Source organism: Sapajus apella, unplaced genomic scaffold (assembly GCF_009761245.1).
Source record: "Sapajus apella isolate SASKATOON/1434 unplaced genomic scaffold, GSC_monkey_1.0 scaffold69, whole genome shotgun sequence".
NCBI classification, from domain to species: domain Eukaryota; kingdom Metazoa; phylum Chordata; class Mammalia; order Primates; family Cebidae; genus Sapajus; species Sapajus apella.
The window spans coordinates 5,072,759-5,100,054 of record NW_022437009.1 but is presented as its reverse complement, the minus strand read 5'-3'; the positions used below and the strand labels follow the sequence as shown (position 1 = coordinate 5,100,054).

Sequence of the window (27,296 nt, the reverse complement as noted above, 5' to 3'; positions counted from 1 at the left end):
TCTACCTAAAGGGCACATGTTCACTGTAGCACTATTCACAGCAGCAAAGATGTGGAATCAACCCAGCCCATCATTGGTAGATTGGATAAAGAAAATGCGGTACACATAGATCATGGAATACTATGCAGCCATAAAAAAGAACAAAATCATGTCCTTTGCAGCAACATGAATGCAGCTGGAGGCCATTTTCCTAAGCAAGCTATCACAGGAACAGAACATCAAATACCGCATGCTCTCGCTTATCGGTAGGAGCTAAATATTGGGTACAGATGGATATAAAGATGGAAACAATAGATACCATGGCCTACTAGAGGGGCACAGGGGTTGAAAAACTAACTATGTGGTACTATATTCATTACCTGGGTGACAGGTTCAGTCATGGCCCCAACCTCAGCATCACTCAATATACCTTTGTAATAAACTTGCCCATGTACCCCCGATTCTAAAATGAAAGCTGAAAAAGAAAAAGTCATTCACTGTGTTGCAATGTTTTCAAAGCTCTTTCACTTCCATCATCTTACTGGCCTCTCAAAACAACCTGGTTAGGTAATGAAGGCTCATTTCTGTTTTACAAATGGAGGTTTGAGAGGCAAGATGGCTACAGGCAGGACGCCCTGGCTGGCAACCCCAGTTCCCATTCCACACTTCCATTTGACCACCCCACAGAAACAAGCTGAATGCAGGGTGGCCGCAACAACACCGCATTCAGCTCCTTGACAGAATGGCCCCTGGTGGACCACCTTGCTGCAGAAAGTGCCCATTGCCACATATTGCTACTGCCACACTTGCTATGTGATGCCCTTTGCAGATCTCCCAGGAAGTCACAGCCTACAGACCAGTCCCTTCAAAATCCTTATCCATCCTATGCTCCAGTCACTGGGAATTCGCGGTGATCTGACCGTGCCCTGCTCTTTTCCATTTTGTGCTTTTGCAGGTTCTCGTATTAATCTCTCATTATAGATTTCAAGTCGGCAAACAAACCTTATTCATCCTCTCTAGAATACTCCCTGCACAAGGCAGAATTCTTGGTCAGTGTGCATTGGATGAGTAGGTAAGACAGAGAAAATCAAATCAGTTCCAGGCCGGCTGGCTGTCACCACCCATCTAGAGATATATGCTGGAAACACATCTCAGCAAACATCTATGAAGCACCTACATAGCTGGGCTCTCCAAAGCCAAGCACATGAGGATGGTTGCTTCACCCCCTGAGAAACCCTGGAATATGGGAAAGAGGGAGGCTCCTGAGGAGGTGAGAGTCTCAGTGGACAGGGGCACAGAGCTTTGAGGAGGCCAGAGTTGCTCCCACTGTAAAGGAAACTGTCTGGTCCCTCAGGCAACAATCCATATCCTTCTGAAATAATGAGCTTTTCAGGAAAATTTGATTATTTGAACAATATTTCACTCTTAGGCTATCAGAATCCCAGAGCTCATGGCAAAAACAACCTGAAGCTGCCCTGGCAGCTTCAACTTTGAGGCCCCTTCTCGGCAAGCCTCTGTTTCGTATGTGTGGGCACGTGACTCAGTCTAGCTCCAAATGAGCATTGCTTGCTGGAGTTGAAGGGGAAAGCAGAAGAGACTCTACAAGAGGAAAAGTTCACTGGGCCTGCTGGATCCAGTTCCAAATCCGGCTGTAATACTCTGCATGCCAAAAGGCCACCTGTGGCTTCCAAGGATACTTTATGCTTTTTATGGTCTGCCCCTCAAAAAATAGCTGCTGAATGTAATTAATTAATTCACAGCCATATTTTAAATTCCAAGATGGTTTCTGTAGAGCCCTCTCCTTCCTACAGGAGCAGGTGTGACAAACATACGGCCTACTTCCCAAATCCCTGATGCCTACTCCCCCTTTCCGAGTCCTATTTCCTTTGATTTGAAAAATAGAAAACACTTTGAAATTATATTTTCATCATTAGTAGCCGCGCTTTGGGATGCCAGTAATCTCTGTGACATGCTACCACAAGTACTTTCCCTGGAACACCTTCTATTTAAAAAATTTTAAAATTAAATTTTTGTATTAATATTTTACTGACATGTAATAGTTGTACATATTTTGGGGGTATAGGTGCCATTTCAATGCATATATACAATGTATAGGGATCAAATCAGGGTCACTGGGATACCCATCACCTCAAACATTTATCTTTGTGTTGGGAAATTACAATTCTTCTTGTCTAGCTACTTTGAAATATATAAAAATTATTGTTAAATATAATTTCCCTAGTGTTCTATAGAATACAAGAATTTCTGCCTTCTATTTAACCCTATTTTTGTACCCATTAAGTAGCTTCTCTTTATCTCCCACCCCTACCCTTTGTGGACTCCAGTAACCGCCAATCTACCCTAGACCTCCATGCGATCCACTTCTTTAGCTCCCACATGAGTGAGGTCATGTGATCTCTGCCTTCTGTGCTTGGCTTATTTCACTTAACATAATGTTCTCTAGTTCCATCCATGTTGCTACAAATGACAGGATTTCATTCTTTTTATGGCTGAATAATATTCCGTTGTGTCTATGTACCACATTTTCTTCATCCACCCATCTGCTGATGGACACTTAGGTTGTCCCCGTATCTTGGCGATTGTGAACAGTGCTGCAGTCAACATGGGCGTGCACAGATCTCTCTGACACACTGAGTTCCTTTCTTTTGGATATACACCCAGCAGTGGGAATGCTGGATGATAGCTCTGTGTTTAGTTTTTCGAGGAACTGCCATACTGTTCTCCATAGCGGCTGTTCTACTTTATATTCCCACCAATAGTACATGAGGCTTCCCCTTTCTCCACATCCTTGCCAGAATTTGTTATTCTTTGTCTCTTTGATAACAGTCATTCTAGCCGGAGTGAGACGTGGAACCTGTTCCTAGGTAATTCCATCACTTTTTTCTTAGGTTTTAGATTCTTCTTTTAAGCTAGAAGCATCATTTTCTTTAACATAAAAATGAGAGAAAGCCTCCTAATGACCTAGGCATAAACTCATTAAAAATGGTTCTCCCCTTTGAGGGACCGGATGTGGTCATCAATTTTAATGGCTTTCTAGTAGCAGATGGTTTTACATAATCTGCTAGTGACTATTTTTTATCTAAAAAAATTGTTATTCCCCTACATTAAAAACTCGTTCTCCCTTCCAGTATCCCTTGAACGCACATAATAAAGCAAATATCTAGAATATTGAATGCAACTTAGTTTTTGGGAGGGACAAGTGTTTCAGACTGAGGATGTTTTCATATTTAGGAATGTTTGCATTACACTCGTCAAGCATTCTTAATATGAAAATCCCAAATCTGAAATTATCCAATGAGCATTTCCTTCGAGAGTCAAGCTAGTGCTCAAAAAGTTTTGGATGTGGGGGAATTTTGGATTTCGGATTTTCAGATTAGGGATGCTCAATCTGTAACAATTGCCAATATTTATTGAAGGCTTACCACAAAACAGGTACTATGCTTAAATATGTTCATATTTCACAGCTGAAGAATCTGAGACACCAAAAAATTAAATAATTTATGTGAGATTGCACAGTTAGTGAGGGGACAAATTGGAACTGAACCCAGGGGGGCCTAGTCCAAAGTGTACCCCTTGAACCCCTATACTTTCCTTTTAGCAGAATCTCTGAAGAACGGTAACTCTCTTAGCTAGAAATTGGTTCATTTTGCAATTTATAAATGGCAGTAGAGTGATTTTTCTTCTTCCTTGAGAAAAATGCTTGAGATATTTAGAACTGATGATTCCTGGTTTTTCCTCTGAAAGTACAGGGCTGGGGGCCGGAAGTCCAGGCCTGCCAACCGTGGCTTTAGGTAAGTCCTCCTACCCTTCAGTTTGGTTAGCTGCAATATGGAAATGATTTTCTACTCCAACTTCCCACAAAAATGTTTTAGAGAAATTTTCTTAACAATGTGAGCTACAACACCTCTCTGGCATCCAGCTACCATCAGGTACAAGTGAAAACCAAGAAGTAAAAAAATATGACCAGCGTGAGTCAGAGTTTTTAACAAGCCAAGCCACCCCCTTGATGTTCAGCACTGGAAGGCTTTCCTTATACATAACATCCAGCCACAATCAGAGCCAGGCTCGGGGACCCCGAGTTCCACAGGGAGAGACAGCAGCAGCCAGGCTGCGATCCTGGAGAGAGCCCAGTGGCTCCTGTGTGTGTGGGCAACCCCTTCTTGGAGAAAACCTGTTAACATCGTCTGCTCACAGACATGACCTCATGCACCGAGCACACAGTCTCCAGGCTTCCAGTGGCTACTCTGTAACCCTAGAAAGAAGACCCCTGGGGTGTCTACCCACTTGAGAGAGTGACTGTAACAGGAAGTCAGATGGGCAGGTTGGTGGAATTTGGAAGACACAAGGGCTTCTTCCAAGAGTGCCCTGAAAGAGACTAGAGTGGATAGGGTGTAGGAAACACTGAGCAACCCCAGCCCTCCTCTGCCAGTGTCACTCCTGCCAGGTCCTCTCTTCTCCCCTTAGCAACCAGTGGACACAGAGACCTTGGGAGGGCCTCCAGGCCTTGGCCTTGACACAGAGGGCCCTGAGAAGGGACACAGGTGGCAGTCAGTCTGACTACCCTCTCGCCCTGTCCTCATTTCCCACAGCTGGATCCTCCTCCTGCCCTGTGCTGGGATCAACCATCCCCCTGGCTTGGAGGTTATGTCTGATCTTTATCACAGGAGGGGAAACTCACTCCATCCACAAGGAGAGAAGAACCGAGGATGTCCGATAGGAAAGCTTCCCCCAGAAGATGGGACAATTTCCCTTACAAAGTTTGGCAGTCATCTACCCAGAAGCGGGGACCTAGACAATCTGGAGAGGAGCGTCAAGGCTGGAAGGACTTATTTCCTTAAGAACCACTTGAATGTGCATTGTCTGTTTAGGACACTCTTTAATGAAGGGGTGATAAGAGTTCAATGGGCTGATATCTCTGGAACCTATTCTGAAAAGGAAATGCCCAGATCAGTGAATGGTGCCCTGTGATAATGGAGCGAGATTTTCCAAACACTGGGCCTGCTTGTTTCCTAAAGTGCTATCACCTCCTACTGCATGCTGTGCAAATTCATAAATGGTACCCTAGCGTATTTCTCTTCTTGTTTTATTGCTGGAGACTAGGTACCTTTCTTATTTGGAAAATTATTCACTGAGGAAAAAATGTCAATTTCTACAAACATGTCTATTGCTCTTTCTGAAGGGGAAAAAAGCTTCCTGATTTCACAAGGAATTCTTGTTGCCACTATCCAGAGAGGCAGCACTGGGACACAGAGCAAGCACAGACCTGGCTGTTGGCAAACCTGTGTTCCAGGCGGAGCACCCCCCAGGAGGAGCTGGGAAGCACTGGCTGACTGCCAGCCCCTGGGGTTTACCCATGGGCCTGTAGTTTCCTTATTCTGCTTGGTGCTAAGTTTCAATGATGACTCACTTCCCGGAACTTTGAGCATGGATTATGAACACGTTTATCACCAGCCACTCTGGGCTGCCTTAGGGGAGGCAGATGTGGTGGACAAGGAACAAAGGGTGGGTAAACCCATGTCATGCCCCGCGCCACCAAGGACAAGCAGGAGGCTTCAGGCCCTGCTGTGGCCTGCTGTTTTCCCTGCCCAGAATCCCCTTCTTTTTCTCTGTTAGGTAAAAGGAATGCCTCCACTCTCAGCACATGTGGTTTGAGAGGGCTGACTCACCTCCAGCTCCACAGTGGGCATGAAGCCCAGGCATATGCCACAAGCAACTGGCCACAATGACAAGTGCGAGGATGGGCACGAGATCCAATATTGCCAATGAGAGGTAGCCCTGGGTTGTTAGATGGATCTGTTGGAATGAAAGAAGCATGTTCTACTCCTGGAGTCACTCTGGAAATGGAGCCTAGAGCTACTGGCAGCCGTTTTATCTCATGGAGAAGAAACCCGCCCAAGAAGGGAGCCAAAGGAAAGCAGGGCCAAGAGATGGCTCCAGACTGGACTCTGGTCACATCATTTGAGTCCCTGAGACCAGTATGAACCCTGGACCTTTCAAGTATGTGAGTCGATAAATGTCTCTGTCACTTCAGTCGATTTGAGTAGGTGTCTGTGATTTGCAATAGGAAGAGTCTTGAGAGACATGTCCATAAAGATATGACATAATGAATAATTCCTCGTATCTCAGGCAGTGTGCATATTGCCTTGGTTTAGATTAGACACAAAATCAGGAATGGGTGTGTTGAGCCAGTTCAGCTTCCTGCTCAGCACAGAAATCTCCTGAATGAAACACACAATTCTGATTCTTGACACGATAGTGGTCAAATATGACATGAAGGAGAGCTCACTTTCATCTATGGAATCTATCCAACCTTTTGATATATTCAGTCTTAAAGGTTTTCATGGGGAACTGACATCTAGAGCTGTGAAATGACTATCAGCCTTTTGTTTCTGGAGAAATACAGACCGAGGCTGCTCGAAGGAAGGTCTTCCATCTGTAGCTCTACGCAATGGCCCCTTCCTCTGATGGAGCAGGGGCTCCTTACTTACAGCTATAATTCAGGTTTCCGTCCGAAAGTCATGAATTATTACTGGGAGGCTTGCCTCTGCCTCTCACCCACATCTTTTGCCATTCTGATTTCTGTCCCTGAGTTAGACTGAAAAATGTTTAGTACTGTTTCTTATCTTTCTGTTTCTTTCTTCTTAATTCCTACTGCAAACCACTGTGGGTTATACGCTAATTTCTTCAGGCCCGACTGCATCAATAATCTGCCATTTTTTTTTTCGGTCCTGGGATTCCTCACTCATTCCACTTCTGCCAGTATGATCTCTTTAAAATGCAGTGCAGATCATACCTTACCCCCGGCCCCAAATTATCCTTCTACTGTTTACCAACTTAACCCTGACATTCAAAGGCCTCTATACTCGTCCCTTCTCCCTCCCGATGTTCTGAATCCTTCTGCTCATCATGCCCCAGTCCTCAGACTCCAACAGAGCCACGGCCCTGCCCGGCCCGCTGAGCCCTCCCCACAGCCATGCTTGTGCCTTCCTCCCCCTCAGCCTTTGCAGTCCCCATTCTTTCTCTTCTCCATTGATTACAGCCTGGTCTTTAAAACCTAACTCAAATCCTTCTTTCCTTACCAGTTTAGAATGACCTCTAATGCACCCACTGCAAACACCACTTAGTTGGCCGTTAGTCACATGCTAATTTTTATTGTAATTTAAATTGTGAAGTCTATGAGTCTTTTCATTTCTATTACAAGTTACATGGGGGCAGTTACAGAATCCTTATACATTTTTGTGTGACGGCAGAGCCCAGGACTGTGAACGCTGGCCAGTGGGTTATATTTAGGTTACACTGATAGGTTATATTTTTTGTCTCAAATGGAGGAACTGACTAAATGTGGGAAGAATAGAGGCACCTCATAACTGTTAACATAAAACCAAATATTAGGTGAAATCCAAAACGGTAAAATAACCACGAAGAGATTTTTAAATAGACAGATGTTGATTATCACTGAGAGACAGCTGGCTCTTTTCAGATGTGATTCACATAACCCAGTCTTCAGGGTCTTTAAAAATGGATTTTCCCTCCTACTGCTGAAAAATCTCCAGTTCAATCTCAGAAAAATTATGTGATAGAGATTTAAATCTTTCAAACTCAAACTTGGCAGTGAGGGTGGGTGGGTGGCTGGGGTTAAGGCAGTAGGCTCAAGGAGACTTGGTGGGTGGACCTGCACTCACTGGTGTTTTCCCGCATTCTGGTTCTTACGAAGGGTGGACTCCTCCCCGTAGACCTAGGGGTCTATGTAATTTAAATTGTAACTTAAATTGTGAAGTCTAGGGGCACAAAGGCAGCTTTTGCCGGAAGGTCTCAGGATTACACCTGAGGAAGATGAGATAGAAACGCTTCCAGAGCAAACCCGGTAGCGCGTGAGGGCATACAGACTCCATGCTGTGCCCCCAAGCCCAACATGCCTGAATTTCAGGAACAAAAGACTTCACCTGCTTAGTGGGACTGACCTTATGTTAGGATATCAAGTAACCACTGACTTCAAAGTGAGGAGAGAAAGTAAGGCTCACCCTGTGCAAACGGTTAGGAAAAGCTGCAGTAAGAAGACTCCTCAGAAGAGTCTCCTGAACGGTCAGCCATATTCACCACAGACAAGGGAGAAGATGGCGGCTGCTTGCCACATATTTGCCAACCCTAATTCAGTCATAAATAAAGCTCTCCCTAACTCAGTCCGTCAAAAGCCTACCTGTCCTCAGCTCCATTCAAGTCCCAGCCACCCTGAGGCCTGTCCCCCAACTCCCGGTGTTCTCTTCATTTTAATTGAGTGGTTACATCAGGAACACTCATGCAGCCCTACCACGTGCTGTGGCTGTTGTCTGCCATCGATCACTGAACATGTCCTCTATATATGCCTGGGAAGGCAAGGATTCTATTAAAGTGGGATTAAACCTTTGCTGTGGTTAATCAGTGGCCGCTGAGTTGTGGCTAGGCTACGCCTAAGTTAGAAATTGTGGGGAATATTTACGAAGTCAGCAGTTCGTGCAATGTGAGCAACATGAAGGAGGGTGTGTTCCTTCTCTCATGCTCCCCTCTGCTGGCTCCTGTGTGTCCCTTGGGGCGGGCTCATTGACTCTTGGAGGTGGCGCAGGACAAGGACAGACTGACTTTGTTCTTGTAACACTTGGGGGCCTGCTCTGGAATAGGAGAATGCTTCTCGGGAGGTTTTCAGAGCCCGGATCCCCCAAGGAAGAATATGCGAAGTGTGTGTGTCGATGGAAGGGTACATACCTCCTGGAGACCGTGTGGGTAGAAAGGAGCATTTCAGTTTTATGTCTACAGGAGATTCCTCTGATTTTTCCTTGTCACAAAATCCCAACCTTGTCCAAGTGTCACAGGTCCTGTGGGGGGCCCAGGCCCCTCCCCAGGCCCAGGGGAGGGTGTGAATATCAATTAGTCAGAGATCCAATCCGAGTAATTCACTTCTTGGCCATGATTGGTTTAGGCATGAACACAGAATGCGATTTTGGCTAATAAGCTGCAAGGGGAAATGTGTTGGGAGATTCTGAAAAGGTTTTACTCATTCCTAAAAGGGACTATATGAAGCGAAATTTTCTTTGTTCTCTTTTGGATGTTGCTATATGAGAATATGATGCTTGGAACCACTGCAGCTACCTTTTAATCATGAGGGGAGACATCTAAAGACACTGAGTGTGGCAGAGAGAGGGTAAGAACCTGGGCCCTTGATGAGTTTGTTCAGCTCTAAACGAATCCTAGAAAGTCCCCATCTCCAGACTTCTTTTACTGTATTTCATCACCGTTAAGATATATTTTTTTGTGTACATTTTAACAATGCTGAAATTAGAATGCATCTTTTATGGTAAGTCATAGCTAAACTGGTAGCATTTTTTCCTTTCTTAGTGGAACTTAAAATAAAATTGAGTGTTTTACAAAGAGCCACAGCTAAAATTTCCCGAAATGCGGAATGTCCTCATTGTTACCTATCTTTAGTAGATGCTCTGCTACTCTCCTCTAAAAGCATCCCAACTGACATAGCTCTTCTTCTCGCAGGCGGATGCTGTGTGGGAAGTGTTTGTAAGAAGAGGCAGCACAGCTGCGGGCCAGCCCTTCAGGAGGACCTCCCTGCTCTGAGTGGGGCCTGCTCTCTCTCTCTCTCCTGGAAGAGACTCCACTCTTTTGATTCAGAGAAAATGACCTGTGCAGGATGCTCCTCCTCCCTGGCATAGCCGTCACCACAGCAACTGAGGCTTACTCTATGGCTGGTGAAGATCTAGAAGTAGGTCTGCTAATCCCAGGGCAACAATGCTCAGTCCCTAGTAAGAGCACAGCCTTAGGGGGGCACCCTGCTCCACACTCCTCACCCCTTCCTACTGTTGCAGGGGCAGAGGTACTGCCTCTTCCATTGGAGCCTCTTCCCAGGGCAGCCCTCTCATCTCCCCTTCCTCCATCCCTCCCTTCCCTCCTCCTTCTCTCTCCTCCCCTCCTCTCTGCAGTCCCTAGTCATGGGGAGACTGAAATGAGCACCTTCAAACGTTTATTTTGAGTTATGTTTTTACCTATACAATTTAAAATATAAAAGCACAAAATAAAATCCCGCAGAGGTCCTGTGTCACCCCAAATGGGCTAGGGAATGACACACTTGTGGTGTACCCACTTTACTTCTGAGGCAATAGGGAGCTTTCTCATTATTTGAAGTGCATTTTAGCTGCATTTCCTTGAGACTTCTTTTCTTGAAAAGAAGCACAATAGGCTGCTCTTACTGGCCCCAGTCTCTCTTGATTTTGGAAAGTGGAGGGGTAGACTGTGTGAGGTCAAGGAGAAGGGGTCACAACAGCACCCTACCTGTTTCCAGCACACATCCTGGAGGGCTAGACCAGTGCACAGGGGCTCAGAGGCAGCTCGTTTCAGCCTCTTTCCCTGCCCCTCCTCCCTCCCCCTCCCACCAAAGTTCAAGTGAAGCTTCTGCTCTAAGCCTCTGCACAGCCCCATCTATTCCAAGCTGAAGCTTAGGGAAGCTGGAGTCACTCACCCACATAGAAATACTCTGGGGACTTGTCTTCTGATGATAACTCCTTTATGGCACCTCCGAACCGAAACCATAGTCCAAAAGCAATGACGGCTGATCCAGCCAGCTGGAAGGCAAACGACACTGTGTTGACAGTGGAAGGGGAGAGCATGCACAGATCCAAGAGCAGGCTTGAGGCACAGGATGCTGACGGGTCATACCTTTAGAAACCACCTAGGCCAACCTTCCCGTTTTATAGGGCAGAAAATGGAGCCTCCGAGAGGTGAAGTCATGTGCACAAAGCCCTTCAGACCCCCGATGTGACATTGGATTGGGTTTTTCTGAGATCAGGGTTTTTCCGTGATGCCAGGCTCTCCTGTGGTTATGGGGCACACACAGCACAGCCAGGGAGGTGTCTCAAAAGCAATGTTCCAATAACACTCCCTCTGGAAGGCATCTGCCCCCTGCCTTTCTGTCCCTTGCTGGGCACATTGGATCTCCTCACCCACACCACGAGAGGCGACTACATCTTAGCCACCAGGTCACCAAGAGCAAGACGAACTCCAAGACCTGGGGGAAACCCACTTTTTTAAATGGGAAGAAAATACGGCAACCTCAACCTCAGAACCCACCCACACCTCATGAGTGCAGTCCCCAAATAGAAAGCTGTTTTAGGGGCATCTGTAACCCTCTCCCCGCTTCCTCTATGGCCACTGCTCTGAATGGGGATGGTTTTGCTGGTAGAGAGATAGCCCAGTCTTTTTTTTTTTTTTTTTGGTTGCTATTTTGAGTTTCCATGGAAAGTGAGAAAGGAAAAAATAATTTTCTGAAAAAGCGTGGTCTGTGTGCTGTGTGGTTCATGGAGAGGCTGAGTGGCTGGCGCAGGCACTGGCTGGGCAGGCTGGCAGCTGGTAGAGTCATCACCCAGCTTCCTCTCCTTCCCTACTCTGAAGGCTTTTGTGAGGCTCAGCGTGGAAGTTGGAAGCCCTTTCTGCCATCTCAGGACTGTCGCTGCTGCGTGCCAGTAGGCTCTAGCCATGGTGTTCTCTCTCTACAAACACCACTCTCGAATTTCACTGTATCAATCTATCAACAGATATTTACTGGGCACCTTCTGGGCTCAGGGCACCATGGGAAAGTAAGCGAGATACAAAAATGCCTCCTAATTCTGCTGGCCCATCCAGTTGCTGTTGGGCTGCCCTAGCCTACCACTAAATGAACAATTGAGAGGCTCCCCTTTCCCAAACAGAGCAGAGCACACACAGATGCTGGGAACAGGAGCGTAGAGGATGGGAATCAGAGAAGCCGAGGTCTAAAAAGGAAAAATTGTGCCAGAGGCAACATAGTCCTTTTTATATAGAAGACTTCTATCTTGCTGGGCAGCTTATAAAGAACCTGACACTACCCTTCCAGATGATCTGGCAAGATTTCTGCGAGGACTTTATCCCTCTTCCCCTTCTATCCCCCAAGACCAATCCCCTCTGTGGCCAACTTCTTCAGAAAAGTGGTGTGACTTGTGAGGAGGAGTCAGAGGGGCAGAGTTCTACCAGGTGGACTCTCCCTTGTTGAATAACTAAGAGTTTCTGGTACTCAGGGGAAAGCACTAATTGCATAATGTGAGGGGTAACTGACGCAGTTGGGATCAGTCAGCTTTTGAAAGACCTCTGCGTTTAAAAAAGGGTGGCATGGCATGGAAATGTACTGAAAAGAACCTTGCTAAAACTTTGACAATATCTATGAAGGGCAGGATTCCAGGTGACTTTTTTTTCCTTCTCAGTATATTTTCTAAGTCCTCTGCATTAAGCATGTATTTCTCTTGTAACTTTAAAGATATATTTTAAAAGTGTTACACGGTAGTTTCTATGTTCAATCCAGAAGAAGTGGGGAGAGTCTTCTTGGGTCATGCTTTAACTTGGGAGGACACTAGCTTTGAGGTCCTTGCTGTTCCTGTGCAGGAAAGAGAGCAATGCCCTTGGTCAAGCACCTAGGGTCCTCCTAGGAGCACTCGGGAGGCTGCCTGGGACAATTATGCACAGCAAAGCCTCGCAGGCAAACTCCACGCCCTCGTCTCTGTGGCGACTTGATGGAAAGACAGAGTTTCCAAATACAAGGCAAAATCTATTGACAGAGGCATCAGGCCAAAGCCAGCAGCCCATCGAGCAGACTGCGGAGGAGGTGACTGGTCCCAGGGACACCCTACCGCGAGGTCACATTTTTGGAATCTCTGTACACAAACTCTAATTTATAGCTGTCTGGGATTATCCTCCCAGACGGAATACATTTGTCCAGTTCTGGCACAGATGTGTTTGATGCATAATGGAAAATTAAAAGAGAGGTTGCAATTTAAAGCCATCCGGCAATGGGAAAAAATCTGCGCTTGCTCATCCATTCCACCAACCCCAAACCACACGGGTTTCCTCCTGGGTCAAGGAAACTGTGGCTTAGCTGAACGTCATCACTGTGTGGAAGGGAATCCTCCCAGCAGGCTGCTGCCGGCTGTGTCAAGCACGCTGAGGGTGAGGGCATGGCCAGGGCTCATGCTGCTTGTGACGAGACTTGGGGTGATCACCGCTTTGGAAAGTGGAGTTGGCACGGACCACACAGCCCTTTAGTCCTATTTATTTATTTATTTATTTATTGAGACAGAGTCTCACTCTGTCACCAGGCGCCAGGCTGGAGTGCAGTGACCTCAGCTCACTGCAACCTCCACCTCCCGGGTTCAAGCAATTCTCCTGCCTCAGCATCCCGATTAGCTGGGACTACAGGCGTGCGCCACCATGCCCAGCTAATTTTTTTGTATTTTTAGTAGAGATGGGGTTTCACCATGTTGGCCAAGATGGTCTTGATCTCTTGGCCTCGTGATCTGCCCGCCTCGGCTTCCCATAGTGCTGGGATTACAGGTGTGAGCCGCCGCACCCGGCCTTTAGTCCTTTTTAACTCACCATTCCTCTAAGATTCATGGAATGCTTTGTGTTCACTGGGCTTTGGTTGGTCTATCACACACTAGAAATTGCTTGAAAACAATTCACACTAGTTCTAGTCCAGTCAGGAACACAGTGAGTAAGTCAGTGTCACTAAGTTCTCAACACTCCTGTGATCCATAGAGCTGGAGGAAATGGTATCCACAATGATCTGAAGGAAGTCTTCAAGCCTCTCTAATCCTAAATTTTAACCCCCAAAACTGCCTCATGCCCACGTTCTCTCTTCTCCTTTTAATCTCAACCACCCTTTTGCATTCAGACATGACATTGCATCTCAGCCAATGTTAAAACGAACGAGAAATGAGAAGCTACCATTTTTTTTAACCTTTCCTTCTTCTGCCCCCAGCCACATCTCCCTTCCCTGTCTTTCTACCTTGCATGTTTACTAAGAATAAACTATGGTCCAGGCCAGGTCCTGTACTCTGCGTCAGGGAAACGATGATGAAAAAGACATGGCTCACGGTCTAACGTGGTGGATAATCACATAAAGTACTAAGTGCAATATAATGCAGGAAGTGTGCTGAACAGGAGCAGTGTGCACACTGCCAAGGGACTGGAGCAAACTGCAGCCCCTGGAATGCAGGAGGAGTCATTAAATTTTGATTTACATCTTGAAGAATGAGTTAGAAGTCACGGGGCAAGGAAGGACTGGCAGTGGAAGAGAACTCCAGGGAGAAATGGCAGCACAGAGGTCCATTTCCTTACCTCGATGCTGTGTTTGTTAAGGAGGGTTTGGGGGAGGTCAGAGGCTGGGGCTTGAGAGGGTGTGGGGCAGACCATGACTCGGCTTCTCCTTTGCTTGCTACCATCGTGGAAAGCCCATAGCAAGGCTGCCTGAGGGGAGGAGGGACAGAAGCTCACATTTTGATGGAAACCATCAGGAGCGTGAATGTTACCTGGATGTCACATATAGCAAGGAGCCAAAGAGAAAGGCCTGAGAAACTGAAGACCAGAGAGAGGACACCAGGGGAGGGGACATGGAGAGCTGTGAGAACAATGAAGTCACTATACCCATTGAAGCACTTTGCTGAGGGCTGCCTTGCTTCCAGGACCGGTGCCAACCCCAGTGCCTTTGGAACAATTAAAACCAGAAACGCTGTTGTTTTTCCAGAAATGGACTGTTTCATACAGAAGCACAAGTTGGACTTTGATGTTAATCCTTTAAAATACACTTATTAGGCATTTATTACAAGGCAGAAGACAAGGTTTCAGAGTCCTACTCCTGAGGCTCAAAGACACGCTAATCCCCACTGGGTGGCCCAGGAGGGAATCCAACCCTGCAGGTGCTTCAATCCAGAAGCAGCCCACCGGAATGCATGTGAGAAGATGCCGGAGAGCACCATTCTTTGTGACCTCCCTCCCTCTTTTTTTTCTTTTTTTTTTGACAAGGTCTCACTCTGTTGCCCAGGCTGGAGTGCTGTGGTGCCATGACAGCTCACTGCAGCCTCAACCTCCTGGGCTCAAGCGATCCTCCACCTCCAAGTAGCTGGGACTATAGGCGTGCATCACCATGCCGGCTAATTTTTGAATTTTTTGTAGAGATGGGGTTTTACCATGTTGCCTAGGCCAGTCTCAAACTCCTGGACTCAAGTGACCCACCCACCTCAGCCTCTCAAAGTACTAGGATTACAGGCATGAGCCACTGCACCCATCCTCATCATTCCTTCTGAGGATCAGTTGTATGTCGAGTACTCAGAGAAAGTGATAAAATAGTATTTAAAGACAAGAGTGTGCCAATTATTAAAAAGAGGAGGAGAAAAATAGTTTAAAAAAGAGATAATGCAGGAAAAGGAGCAGATAGTGACAATAATTCCAAGTCATTAAAAGGGAACCACTAGATACAGTTATAGTATGTATTGTCATGGGCAAGTTATTTCAGTAGCTAACCATATTCCAGAGAGTTTGGAGGACATGAAATTGCAAATTGTAAGCATATGTCTTTAGTGAAAACTGTGTGTTCTAAAACTAAAGAAACAGAAGATGGACTGAAAACATGATTAGGAAGCATTTAAAGCAAAGTGGATGGACAAAAAGTTTCCTTTAAGAGTGGCTATCTGCCAAAAACAAGTCATTGTGCATGAAGCAGAGCTTGCTAATAGATTTCAATTTTGTTTTACTGTATTTACTTTCATTTTCCTGGGATGGCTGATGAAATGTCCTACCTTGAGGACATATTTTTTCATTTTAAAAAAGGACAGATTTCACAAATTGCAAACATGGCTCCTAGGGAGGCAGTAAGGTGGGAGTGGGGTGGTGCTGAGATGCAGGAACGCAAAGATCATTCCCCAGTCTGGGCTCCCCCCGTTTGCCAACTGTCCTCCCTTTCCCAGAGGTCAGCCAACTGGATCACTAAGAGCAAATGTCTGCTATCCGCTTTCTAGAGACTAAATCCATCAGAAAGCCCCTTTTTGGGGTAAAAAGCATCATTTAGGGAAGTTCTAGACAGCATGTGCACTTATACCTAAGTGGGAACCACAGCTCCTGACCCTCAGATGCTCCAGCTACAGTTTCAGGTCCTTCCCACCCCTGTGGAGGTCTCTCTTCTTGCTGTTCCCACCTCCCCCTCCCCCTAGCTGACACCCATTCACAGCTCTCAGCTCTCATCCGTTCCTCAGGGAAGCCTACCATGGCCTAGATAGGTACCTTCCTTTATATCTCACATAACCTTTTCTACTTAAACATGTCCGTATTTTGAAAATGAAGGCATAGCTCTGGGAGGGCGAGGACGGGGTCTATGTTGTTTTTCCCCAAACATAATCCTCTCTGCCCTGCAGAGTGAGCTCCCAACAGACATTAGTTAAATGAATGAATGGAGGACCTTCACAAAGGTACCATTTAGGCTATACTATGGACTGAACTGTAACCCCCACCTGCAAAATTCACAGGTTGAAGCACTAACCCTCAGTATGAGGATATTTGGGGATGGAGCTTTGGGAGGTAATTAGGTTTAAATGAGGTCACGAGGGTAGAGCCATCATGATGGGACTAGTGCCCTTATAAGAAGAGACACCAGAAAGCTTGCTCTCTCTCTCTCTCTCTCTCTCTCTCTCCACCATAGGAGGACACAGCAAGAAGGCAGCTGTCCACAAAGCCCTCACTAGGGAGTCCTCGCCAGAACCCAGCCTGACCTCTGACTTCTAGTCTCCACAGCTGTGAAAAATGAATTTCTGCTTCAGCTACCCCACTCTGTGTGTTTTTTAAATGTCAGCTTGAGCTGATTAAGACAGGCTGACAGGAGCAATTGCGAACAACCTCCTTCACAAGTCTCCAAGGGAATACTTCACAAAGTGTTATTTTCAAACTCATCTGCACCTGGGAGACACTGCAGATACCTTGGAAGGCACCGTGTGAACACACTGTTGAATATGCTCAGCAAAACATTTGCCCCAAAAACAGAAAACAAAACTAGAGCCTGTAGTATCAGTTCTGTGTTTTCCTAAGCCTGCAGGAATGTGTGCCATGCACCATCCATGCACACAAAGAAGAAATCTATACAATGTACACATGCCTTCTACTGTTGGGGGCATATGAACACAATACAATTATAGTGCCTCCCCCCACACACATGTGCATGCTGCACTCAAATAAAAGAATGAACAAAATCAATTTTGTATTCTTGCTTCTCCAGGGTGAATACCAACTCATTTGCAATTCTCTTCTTTGGGATGAAGTCACAAAATTGGAAATGATGCTTCAGCCCTAGAATTTTCATTAAATGCTTTTAAGCTAAGACTTGCTCTTGGTGGCAACTGTCATCCCCGTTGGAATCATATAAGGAGCACTTAAGTTTCTTGATCTGATTGTAAACCCCATTATGATACCATAAGGGTAATGGAGTCTTAGCATTTTTGCAGGCAAAAGTCAGAAGCACATTTTCTCTGGAAGATGATCTGAGTTTTCTCAAAGAGGAAAACCGGCTCCCAAGATTTTTATTCTGCTATGCAGTGAAAGCAAGGCAAAGATTCAGATGGCACCTCTTCAAAATCAAGGGTTTTATCAGAAAAAAAATACAAGAACTGAACACCTGTGACATCCATGTCAAATAGTCTCTGAGGGACCTTGCTACCCTGGCCTTCATCAGGACCAGGTAAATGGGAACTGGGAGGCAGGACTGTGGCAGCATGTGATGATGAGAAGGCTGTGTTAGTTTGGAAATGCATGGCAGCTCCTTTAGATGCCCGTGTTTCTGATCTCCCCATTATTTTCCTCATACAATTTCCTAAGAAAAAGCTCACACTAAGAGAGACTTACTTCAGTTAAGAGTACATTTTACAATCAACCAATGCTTAATTCACTGCCCTGATGGAAGGGTGCTGCAATTCAGGCCACAATAAAATCAGGAGTATTCCATTCGTCTCTGGAAAGAAACTGGGCTACACATTTGTGTCAATGCATCTTCAGTTTGTTTAAATAGTTATGAAGTTAACTTGCATGGGTCAGCCAACATTGCTGGGGGGCAATTTAGAAGTGCCAGAGAAATACAAGCTCAGGGGAAGGAAAGTAATCTGGGATGAAAAGCTTGCTGCGAATGATAGGGCAGACAATTTATAGATAGACAGTGTGTTGTTTATTCAGTGATTACACATAATGCCTTTTCTCTTAAAAATATGGGGGAAGGAGAAGGAGGGTAGGGAACAGCAAGAATTAGGAGAAAAACGATGGCTGTGTAGTTTTCTTTCTTTTTATTTTTTTGAGACAGGGTCTTACTGTGTTGCCCAGGCTGAAGCTCAGTGGCCTGATCACAGCTCACTGCAGTTTTGACCTCCCAGGCTCAAGCGATCCTCCCACCTCCTCCTTCCACTATGGGCATGTGCAAATATATCCAGCTAATTTTTTCTATTTTTTGTAGAGATGGGCCTCCTTATGTTGCCCAGACTGGTCTTGAACTCCTGGGCTCAAGTGATCCTCCTGCCTCAGCCTCCCAAAGTGCTGGGATTATAGGTGTGAGCCACCATGCCCAGCCTGTGTAGTTTTCTTTATACAGCAAAATGAATGTCATAGACTACTGGCTAATGATTCCAGGGAGCAGATGGCTTTCTCAAATGACGATCAAATATGTACAGAGCTAAAATCCAGTCTACCATGTCACAGAAGTGAATTGAACTTAATGTCTACCTTACTTACCTCACCAAGGGGATAAGCCCAGGGAGGACAAAAATGGTATTTTCTAGGTTCTCTGGACCTCCTCCTTGGGGCACCCAGCTGGCTCTTCTCCCAGGCCTGCTCTCTGCATATATGATCACTTATCTTGGGTTCCACAATGACTACCATGACATCTCATCTATATAGAGCTTTACATGAGCAAAGACAACACACTAAACAATATTCATTTTATAGCCTAATATTCTTCAAAGTGGTTGGGAAAACTACTTAGGAGCACATTAACAGAATTCTTAATTATTGATCAATAAGCAATGATCTTCCTCCAGTTTTAGTAGTTACAGAATGACAATGCTTTAAAAAAACATTTCAAGTAGAACTAAGGCTAGATTAGAAAAGCCAAAACAATTTGTTTAGTAAGAAGTTAGCACGGGTGGAATCTAGCAGAAATCGTGAAAGTCTAGCTTGGTGCTCTATAGAGATTTTTCTTAAAAGCCATTTTACCAGGACCTGTTTGAGGTCAGGAAGGTGCAGCACTGGTCCATTCACAGAGGACTAGACAGACTCTGGTGTGAGCAGGGAGACAAAGTCGGCTTCCCGGATGAATGACAGCAGCTTCCAGTGCACCCCTGGCCCTGCTTAGCCTTGCTGGGGGGCTCTGACATCCTGTTAATAAGCTAATTCTTTCCCAATCACCATTACGATGGGGAGGACAGAGACTGGTATACATTCTGGAATATATGCCAACTGCTCTTCTAGAAATTCATCTCTTCTGGGTGTTCAGAATGCATAACAATGCCCTTAGGGTAATAAACACATGCGTGCATATACTACATAGGTGCAAAGGAGTTGTAGTGGAGAAAAATGGGGGTTCTAGGCAATTGAGTTTGAATCAGCCTCTGTCACTTACTGGTCCTATAAATATTGGGCAAGCCACTTAACCTCTCTAACCCCAGCTTCCTTATCTGCAAAGTGAAGGTAATAACAGTGCCTCCTAAAGAGACTAAATGAGCTCATGTTACACACTGAGAACAGTGAGTGCCCCACACTTAGCATTATTATGTTGGTAGACTTGCTAATGTTACTTCAAACTGAAAGCTTCATCTCCAAGACAGGAAACATCACTCCCATGGTTCCAATAACGCGGTCTGCTCCAGCCGTCCTCTACTAATTTTTATTTTAGATCTACACTCCCTCTTTCCACGACAGCTGGAATTTCTTTCGGTTTTCTAAATTTTCTATGCTAGAAAGTCAGTGGCCTTTTGCAGAAACTATGTCTCCTTTTTTTAATGTTTTTAAGATCCCATCAGAGAAAAATATGAATAGATGTATTTATGAGTGAAAGAATAACTAAATTTAGGCTAGGGCTGTCCAGTAGAACTTTCTCCAATGATGTAAATGTCCTATATTTGTGCTTTCTAGCACTGTGGCCACTAGGCACCTATGGGAGCTCTGAAATGTAGCGAGTGGGACTGAGAACAAAATGTACATTTCATTTAATTTTAATTAAATAGCCACATATGATCAGTAGCATAGTCTTCACATTGGACACTGCAGGTCTAGAATTCACAAGCTCCTCTCCGATAGTCTATAGACTTGGAGTGGTTAAAAGTATTGACCCTGGAGACACACACAGAGACACAGCTCTGCCCTGGCCAGCTCTGAGACCTGGGCAAGTCTCTTCAATTCTTCAGACCTCTGTTTTCTCATGTGTAAACTGGGGATGATCACTGCTACTATTTCATAGGGTTGTTGTAAGGGTTAAAGGACTTAATAATAACATGTGCTTAGGAAAGCAGCTGGTACATAGTGTACCTTTATATAGTGCTGACTGCTCTTCAGATTTTTGCTCCTGAAATTAATTTTTTAAACTGTCTCTTGATATACACCCTTTCTCAATTCCCATCTTACTTTTCCTCTGCCTGAAACTGATCGGGAGTTTCCCAACCTCTCACCTACTTCTTCACCCATATGCCTTAGTATTTTAAGTATCTCTTTGTACCCGTGTTTCTGGAATGCATCAAGACTAAATCTGACACTGAATATAATCTCCCTGATCACAGATTTCACATTTTCCAAGTTAGTAGCATTTCTTATACCTTATATTCCACATGTTCCAATAAATTCATTGAAACAATGAAAAGAGTACGGAGTTTAAAGTTAGAAGACCTGGGACAACCACCTGCTGTGCCTGACTTTCAGCTTTCACCAACTGTAAAATGGGAATAATTACACTATTTCATGAGATGTCGTGATTTATCATCAGGTGGGATGATACAGATGAAAGCACGTTGTAAACTGAAACAGCATACGAGTGTTAATTAGCATTGGTATTTTTGCTCCCAGTCAAATTCAAAGAGGATGAAAAAGGCAGGCCAAGGCAACCTAAGGTAATTCATCTGTAAGATGTGCTCCCAGCCCATCTGGTATTTCCATCTTCCTGGCAGCATCCTCTCTTTAATTCCTTAGCAACCATGACATGATTTGTTTCAGTGCTCAGTATAGCATCACTTGTTTTAGGAACGCAGCTTCGCAACATTAACTGTCAAGGTTGGGGGATAGAGGTTACGTTCTCTTTTGTCGCACAGGGTTAGAGACCTAAAGATACTTCATGGCTGATGTTCTCGAATAACACGGCGAAAAGCAATGAACAATGGACAGGGGGCCTCCTGGTAATTCTAGAAAGCATCAAGTGTTAGTGCAAAAAGGAGACTGAATAAAGGTAAAGTGGTAACTGAAATTAAAAGAGCTGTCAAAAAAAGCCAAGAGAGAAAACCAAGAAGTAGGGCACACCTGCTTCAGTCAGAAACAAGTGCCACTGGTGATCTCTGAGCCCTTCAGGCTACATCTAAAACAGGGGTTCTCAAAGTATGTTCCCAGGCCAGCAACACGGGCATCACCTGGGGGCTTGTTAGAACTGCAGACCCACTGAATCAGATTAGAGCTGAACAAGCTCCCTAGGTGATCTGCATGCATGTTCAAGTTTGAGAGGCACTGATCACCAAAGGTTTTCCCATGGCCTTTCCTTGGCCTCCACCTGGTAGCACAGAAGTGGGGCAGGAAATAAAGAGATCGTGCTCCAGGGTCAGTGCACACAACTCCCTTAGCTGGAGCCATGGTGAACTCTATTAGGTGCTGAGGGATTGGGACAAAGGGGATGCCAAAGGACATAGTCCCTGCCCTCAAGAAGCAAAGACTAAAACAGGGAATAAATTCTAATCAAAGGCAAAATGGAGGCTAAATAAAGACATGAGTGCCTCAAGATCAAGGGCTGTGTTTTAATCATCTTTGAATTCCCAGCACCAGCAGGGATTTATAGAGGAAGTGATCTTTCCTTTTGACTCCATCCCCTTGATAAACTCCAAGACTCTTGCCACCTTGCTTGCTAGGTTAGATATAAAACACCTGCCTGCTTTGTCTTACCTTTATGAACCTCTTGGATTCTAGTTTCTACTTTCCCATTTGTGCTTCTAGTATTTAAAAACCACTACTGTTAATATCTTATGTTATTGAGTATTTACTGTATGCATGAACCATACTTAGAACCTTACATATATTAACTCATTTTATCTGCAGAGTGCATAGATTGATATTACTTCTTTATTATGTCCATTATACACATGAGAAAATGGAGGCTCAAAGAGGTTAAACAACTTGCCCGAAGTCCCCTAGGGAAGTAAATAGTGGAGACAGGAATAAAGTCACGTAGTGTGATGGCAGTATCTACTGCCCAGGTTTTGGACTCCTGGATTTGAATTGCCATACTACACAGGGCTGTCCGAGATCCACCAGAACCCTGGGACCACAGCTGTGGCTTCTTCAGACTGTCCCCTCTTGCAGAATCCCTGTTCCTTTCAGCAATGCTAGACCCCTCTCCAGGTCCACACTAGGCGACATTGGCCCCTGTTGCTCCCTTCCCACCTTCACAAAAATCAGCAATAAAGACTCTCCTACAGCGAGGCTGAGAACATTCCTATCTGTCTTATGGGCTGGCCTCCAAAGATTACTTTCTTTAGGTATTTTTTCCTAATCCAGTCTCTCTGACAGGTGATTGCTCTGAAGTTACTGTTTGAAATAAGTTTGGGAAAGAGGGGGAGGTGGCCTCTATAAGATTCATGTGAGTTAAACTTCTTTGACACTGTCTTTCTTAAAAGCACCTGTTAGGCATCCCCAAAAGCTGTATTAATAATGGTGAGAAGGAAAGGAGGGCAACTTCAAACTTGCCATATATGGCATCTGCTTTTCAACAATGAGCAGCTCTGCTTCCTGTGGGTCGGTAACGCTGAGCCGCTAGTGCAGCACAATGATAGGAAAACGCTGAGCATACAACAATAAACCAAGGAATAAACAGCGTCCAGGTTTTCCTTTAAACCAACATATGTGGCTTGGTGGGGGAGTAGTGTTTTATTTATATTGCTATGCAACATAGGAAAAAAATAAAGGTGATTTCAATAAAAGGCACAGGAATATGTCGTGCTATCTGAACTCAGGGTCTGAATTTAGACGTGACAGATGTTGGGAGGGGTTTCACGATAAGAGAAATTAATGTAGGGGGGTTAATGGCTAGGCTTTACTTTGTTTTAAAAAATTCAGTGGTGAGTACAGGCAGCAGCCTGGGCCAGGGAGCACTATGCTGGCTCTGGCAGGGTCTGCTTGTATGTTTATGAAACAGGAGCACAGCCTAGGGAAACTTAAAGCAAGCTGCCAGAGGAGGCTGCAAATTGATTTGTTAAACCGCAGATACCAAACGACCCTGCCCCGCCTCTATGCTTACCTCTGGTGAGGTTCTGACTGGAAGGAAGTGCTGTCACCCAGGGAATTCTGTAACTCAAAGGGGCAGGCATGTGAGCTTCTAAGGGCACATGTAAATGTTATACTTTAGTCACAGCTAAAACCTGGCCTTCCAGGAAAACTATCCTCCACCCCTTTCCCAAACTTCCCACAAAGCCCTCCAACCAGGAAAAAACAACTTCAGAAGGCAGAGTGGGGCTTTTCTGGAATCCGGTTCCCTCAGCTACAGTGAAGGCAGGCATCTAGATACTCCATCCCACACAGTGACTTTCCCCTACGTCACCAGGTGTCTGTTTCAGCTGCCTCTTGGCTATGCTTGCTGCCCCTGCCCCCATCCCCATGAAACTGGGGGAGAGGAAGTTCCCCATTTCCCACTGCATGCCTTCTATATGCTGGGCACTATCCTAGCACTGGGGATACGACTATGAACAAAACAGAAAAAACAAAATTTCTGCTCTCAGAGTGTTTTAAGTTCTAGTGGGGAAAATCCACAAGTACAAATTGATAAGATAATGTGTAGTTATCCTCAAATGAAGACAAATTGCAAGTCACTTAACAAACTTATATACTATTCCCCAACATGAAAGGAATCAGGGGAAAGAGAACTAACATTTATTGAATGCTTCCTATGTGCCAGGCACTTGATAACAAAAATAATAATTAACATTTTTCGAGCATTTACTACATCCTAGGCTCATAGGAAGCTGAGGTCATATACTTTACATAGTCCCTCTTAATCCTTTCAATATTTCTGTTACTCCAATCATACAGATGGGAAAACAAGCCTAGAAGTAAGAATAACTTGTTCAAGTACACCCTGTTTGTGCAGGCATGCCCTGCTTGGGATCTCTGCACTCCAGCCTGATGGCTTTGACAGTCAGATGGTGGCACACACTCCCCCTTGCTCTGCTTCTCTGCTGGTGGAGGGGGTGCTCACCCTTGTCCAGCTCCTTTCTACCAGTCCTTCAAGCTTCAGCTTAAATAGCTCCTTCTTAAGGAGAACTTTTCTGCCTCCTCATGATGACTGTGATCCGTTCTCTAACTCCTTACTTAGATCACATACATAAAAAGTCTGATCTAACCTCACTGGCAAACACCTGGAGGCACTCAAACACTGCATTGCTCCTACTTCCTGTCCTTACTGTGTTTATGGTCAACAGTGTGAAACTCGTCACTTGATTCCATACTGTCTTATTTTTGTGTTGTTCGATATCCACTGGTCTTGTTTCCTCAGTGAGATAAGAAGCTTAGGGAACTGTATTTATATTGACAAATTATTATTTGTTTAATCACTGTTTAATGGAGCGGGTCTCAAATTTGAGCATGGATCAGAATTACATAAGTGGCTTGTTAAATTAAATTGCTAAATTAAAAACTCTTTCCCCCAGAGTTTCTGATTCAGCAAGTCTGGGATCAGCTGAGAATGATTTTTTGTTGTTTTTTTTTGGTTTGTTTTTTGAGATGGAGTTTCGCTCCTGTTGCCCAGGCTGGAGTGCAATGTGGCACTGTCTCAGCTCCCTGCAACCTCCTCCTCCCAGGTTCAAGAGATTCTCCTGCCTCAGCCTCCCAAGTAGCTGGGATTACAGGAGCCCACCACCATGCCCTGCTAATTTTTATATTTTAGTAGAGATGAGGTTTCACCATGTTGACCAAGGCTGGTCTTGAACTCCTGACCTCAGGTGATCTGCCTGCCTTTGCCTCCCACAGTGCTGGGAATATAGGCATGAGCCACTGTGCCCAGCCTGAGAAGGTGTATTTTTGACAAATTCCCAGGATATGCTGATACTGCTGGCCCAGGAACCACTTTTGAGAACCACTGGTTAATTGAATGTACCACAGTGCTTAAAAGCAGGTAGGCTGAGTTTGAATACCATCCCTTCCACTCACTAGCTGCATGATCTTAGGTGACTTACCCTATTTGAGCCTCTGTTTCCTCATCTGTAAAAATGGAGATAATAATAGTACGTGTAGGCCGGGCATGGTGGCTCATGCCTGTAATCCCAGCACTTTGGCAGGCCGAGGTGGGCAGATCACAAGGTTAGGAGTTCAAGACCAGCCTGACCAATATGGTGAAACCTCATCTCTATTCCAAAAACAAAACAAAACAAAACAAAAACCCACAACAGATAAAAAGAAAACAAACAACAACAACAACAAAATAATATAGTATGTGTATATCAGGACTCTTGTGAGGATTAAGTGTCATAATGAATAAAATATGCTGAGCACTCTCCCTGACATGTTGGAAACATTCAGTGAATGCTTCCAACTATCACTGGAAAGGCTGGTACAATATCAGGCACTAAATAAGCACTGAACCCAGACTAAGAATTCCTCCTCAGGTTTAAAACTTCTTTTGAATTCATAAGCAATGAGAGTGAAGGGTGTCACTGGATCATGACATCTATCATTAACAGCTTCTGAAATTAAGCCAGAATCCTAAAAAATACAACATAAATGGTCTTCAGAAATGTCCCTCCCTATAGTATGCCTGATGTAAATCCCAGGGGAACAAAGGCCATGTGTCTCTTTAAAGTTCAGGGGAGGTCCGGGAGGTACCTCCTGCACACCTTCCACAGCTGAAGGATGCTGAAGAGCTTGGAGTTGCTGGAGTCACCCAGGCATCCAGGCTAATGGGTTGGCAGACAAAAGTGGAGCCCATCATTCAATAATTAATTAGTTGCAATAATGGGAAGACAACTTCCCCCAGAGCAGATAGAACAGCCACCTCCTCCAGCGCAGTGGTTTCAGAGCACCCCGTCCCTGGCTGCTCTCAAATCTCTTCATCCAAAGCAAGACCTACATTTTCCCTCAGGGTCTAGATGAGCAGTTACACTGGCTGACATTTCCCTAAGAAAGCCCAAGAGGAAATGTGCAGAAAAGACAATTTTCAGACCTTATCTCACAGTCTTCCAGGGCCTGGGACAGGGTATCCAGGGATGTAGGTTTAGTCTAGCTCTATCCTTGTCTCAGTAATAAAGGAGACAAGGGTCAAGATCCTCTCTCTCTGTGAACCATGAATCCTGGGAATGCTGTCGGTTGAATCCAACCCTGAAAAGTTGAATGAGATCATCTCTGGGAGAATTAGTATTTAGCAGAGGCTGCGCTGAGGATTGTGGAGAGATGCTGCCGCCCTTTAGAAGCCCCTCCATTCCCCACCCACTTCCCAGAAGAGCACTCACCACCCCCTCTCACCCAGCGGCACCCCTCCCTGATGCCCAGAAAAAGGACGACCCCCTCCCCACCACAATTTTCATCCCTATCTCCAATTTCCTAAACAAACCCATCGCAGCCAGGTGGTGTGTCCACACACTCGAATGGAGCACCACCCCAGGCAGCCCCAGGGCAGGGGTTTCTCTCCCAACACCATGGCCAGGCCCTGGTTCCAGCTGGTAGGCAGAGAAGGGGGTGTGTGCACGGGAGGCTGGAGGGGAACAGGGACCGCCAGGGCCCCAAGCCCTCCGGAGGTGAGGAGAGGCTGGGTCCCCGCACCTGGGGTCACCAGCTGGGAGATAAAAACCAAGGCAGGTGGGGGTTTCTTCCAGGGAAGAGGCACACGGTGTCTCTCCCCTTCTCACGATTTCTCGTTGATCAACCTTCGGTCTTCCCGTTCTCTCCCCTCCATCCCTCCCCTCCCTCTTTGTTTGCCTTCCCCTTGCCTCCGCGTTTGAGCACCCTGCCCTCCCCAGGAGCGCGACTCGGACGCTGCAGTCAGCTCCCCGGGGACCCCGGCCCGGCGCCCGCCGCCCGGCCCCCTGCCCTGCCCGGCCCTCCCGCCTCCTGGTCTCACCCAGAAGAGCAGGTTGAAGCCGAGCAGCAGGTACTTGATGCACCGCAGGCCCCCGCGGAAGCGCCCCATGCTGCGGCCCGGCGGCGGGCTCCCGGGTCCCCAGGCCCGCGCTGCGAGCGCGGGGAGCGGCAGGCGCCGGCGGGGAGGGGGCGGAGCGGGG

General features: G+C 45.7%; 1 protein-coding gene across 5 annotated transcripts in view; it reads right to left on the bottom strand.

Moving 5' to 3' along the window:
* Positions 1 to 27,279, bottom strand: part of TSPAN2 (tetraspanin 2) — a 45,372-nt gene extending 18,093 nt beyond the window's left edge. For all 5 annotated transcript variants that reach the window (XR_004260232.1, XM_032249640.1, XM_032249642.1 and 2 more), the window contains exons 1-2: positions 27,137 to 27,279; positions 10,499 to 10,601 (exon numbers count right to left, since the gene is read on the bottom strand). Coding sequence is in view for 4 of the 5 variants with exons in the window: in XM_032249640.1 (XP_032105531.1) it covers positions 10,499 to 10,601; positions 27,137 to 27,205 (172 nt within the window). In the remaining variant the exon portion in view is untranslated. The remainder of the gene's footprint in view (positions 1 to 10,498; positions 10,602 to 27,136) is intronic.
* Positions 27,280 to 27,296: the final 17 nt, after the last annotated feature.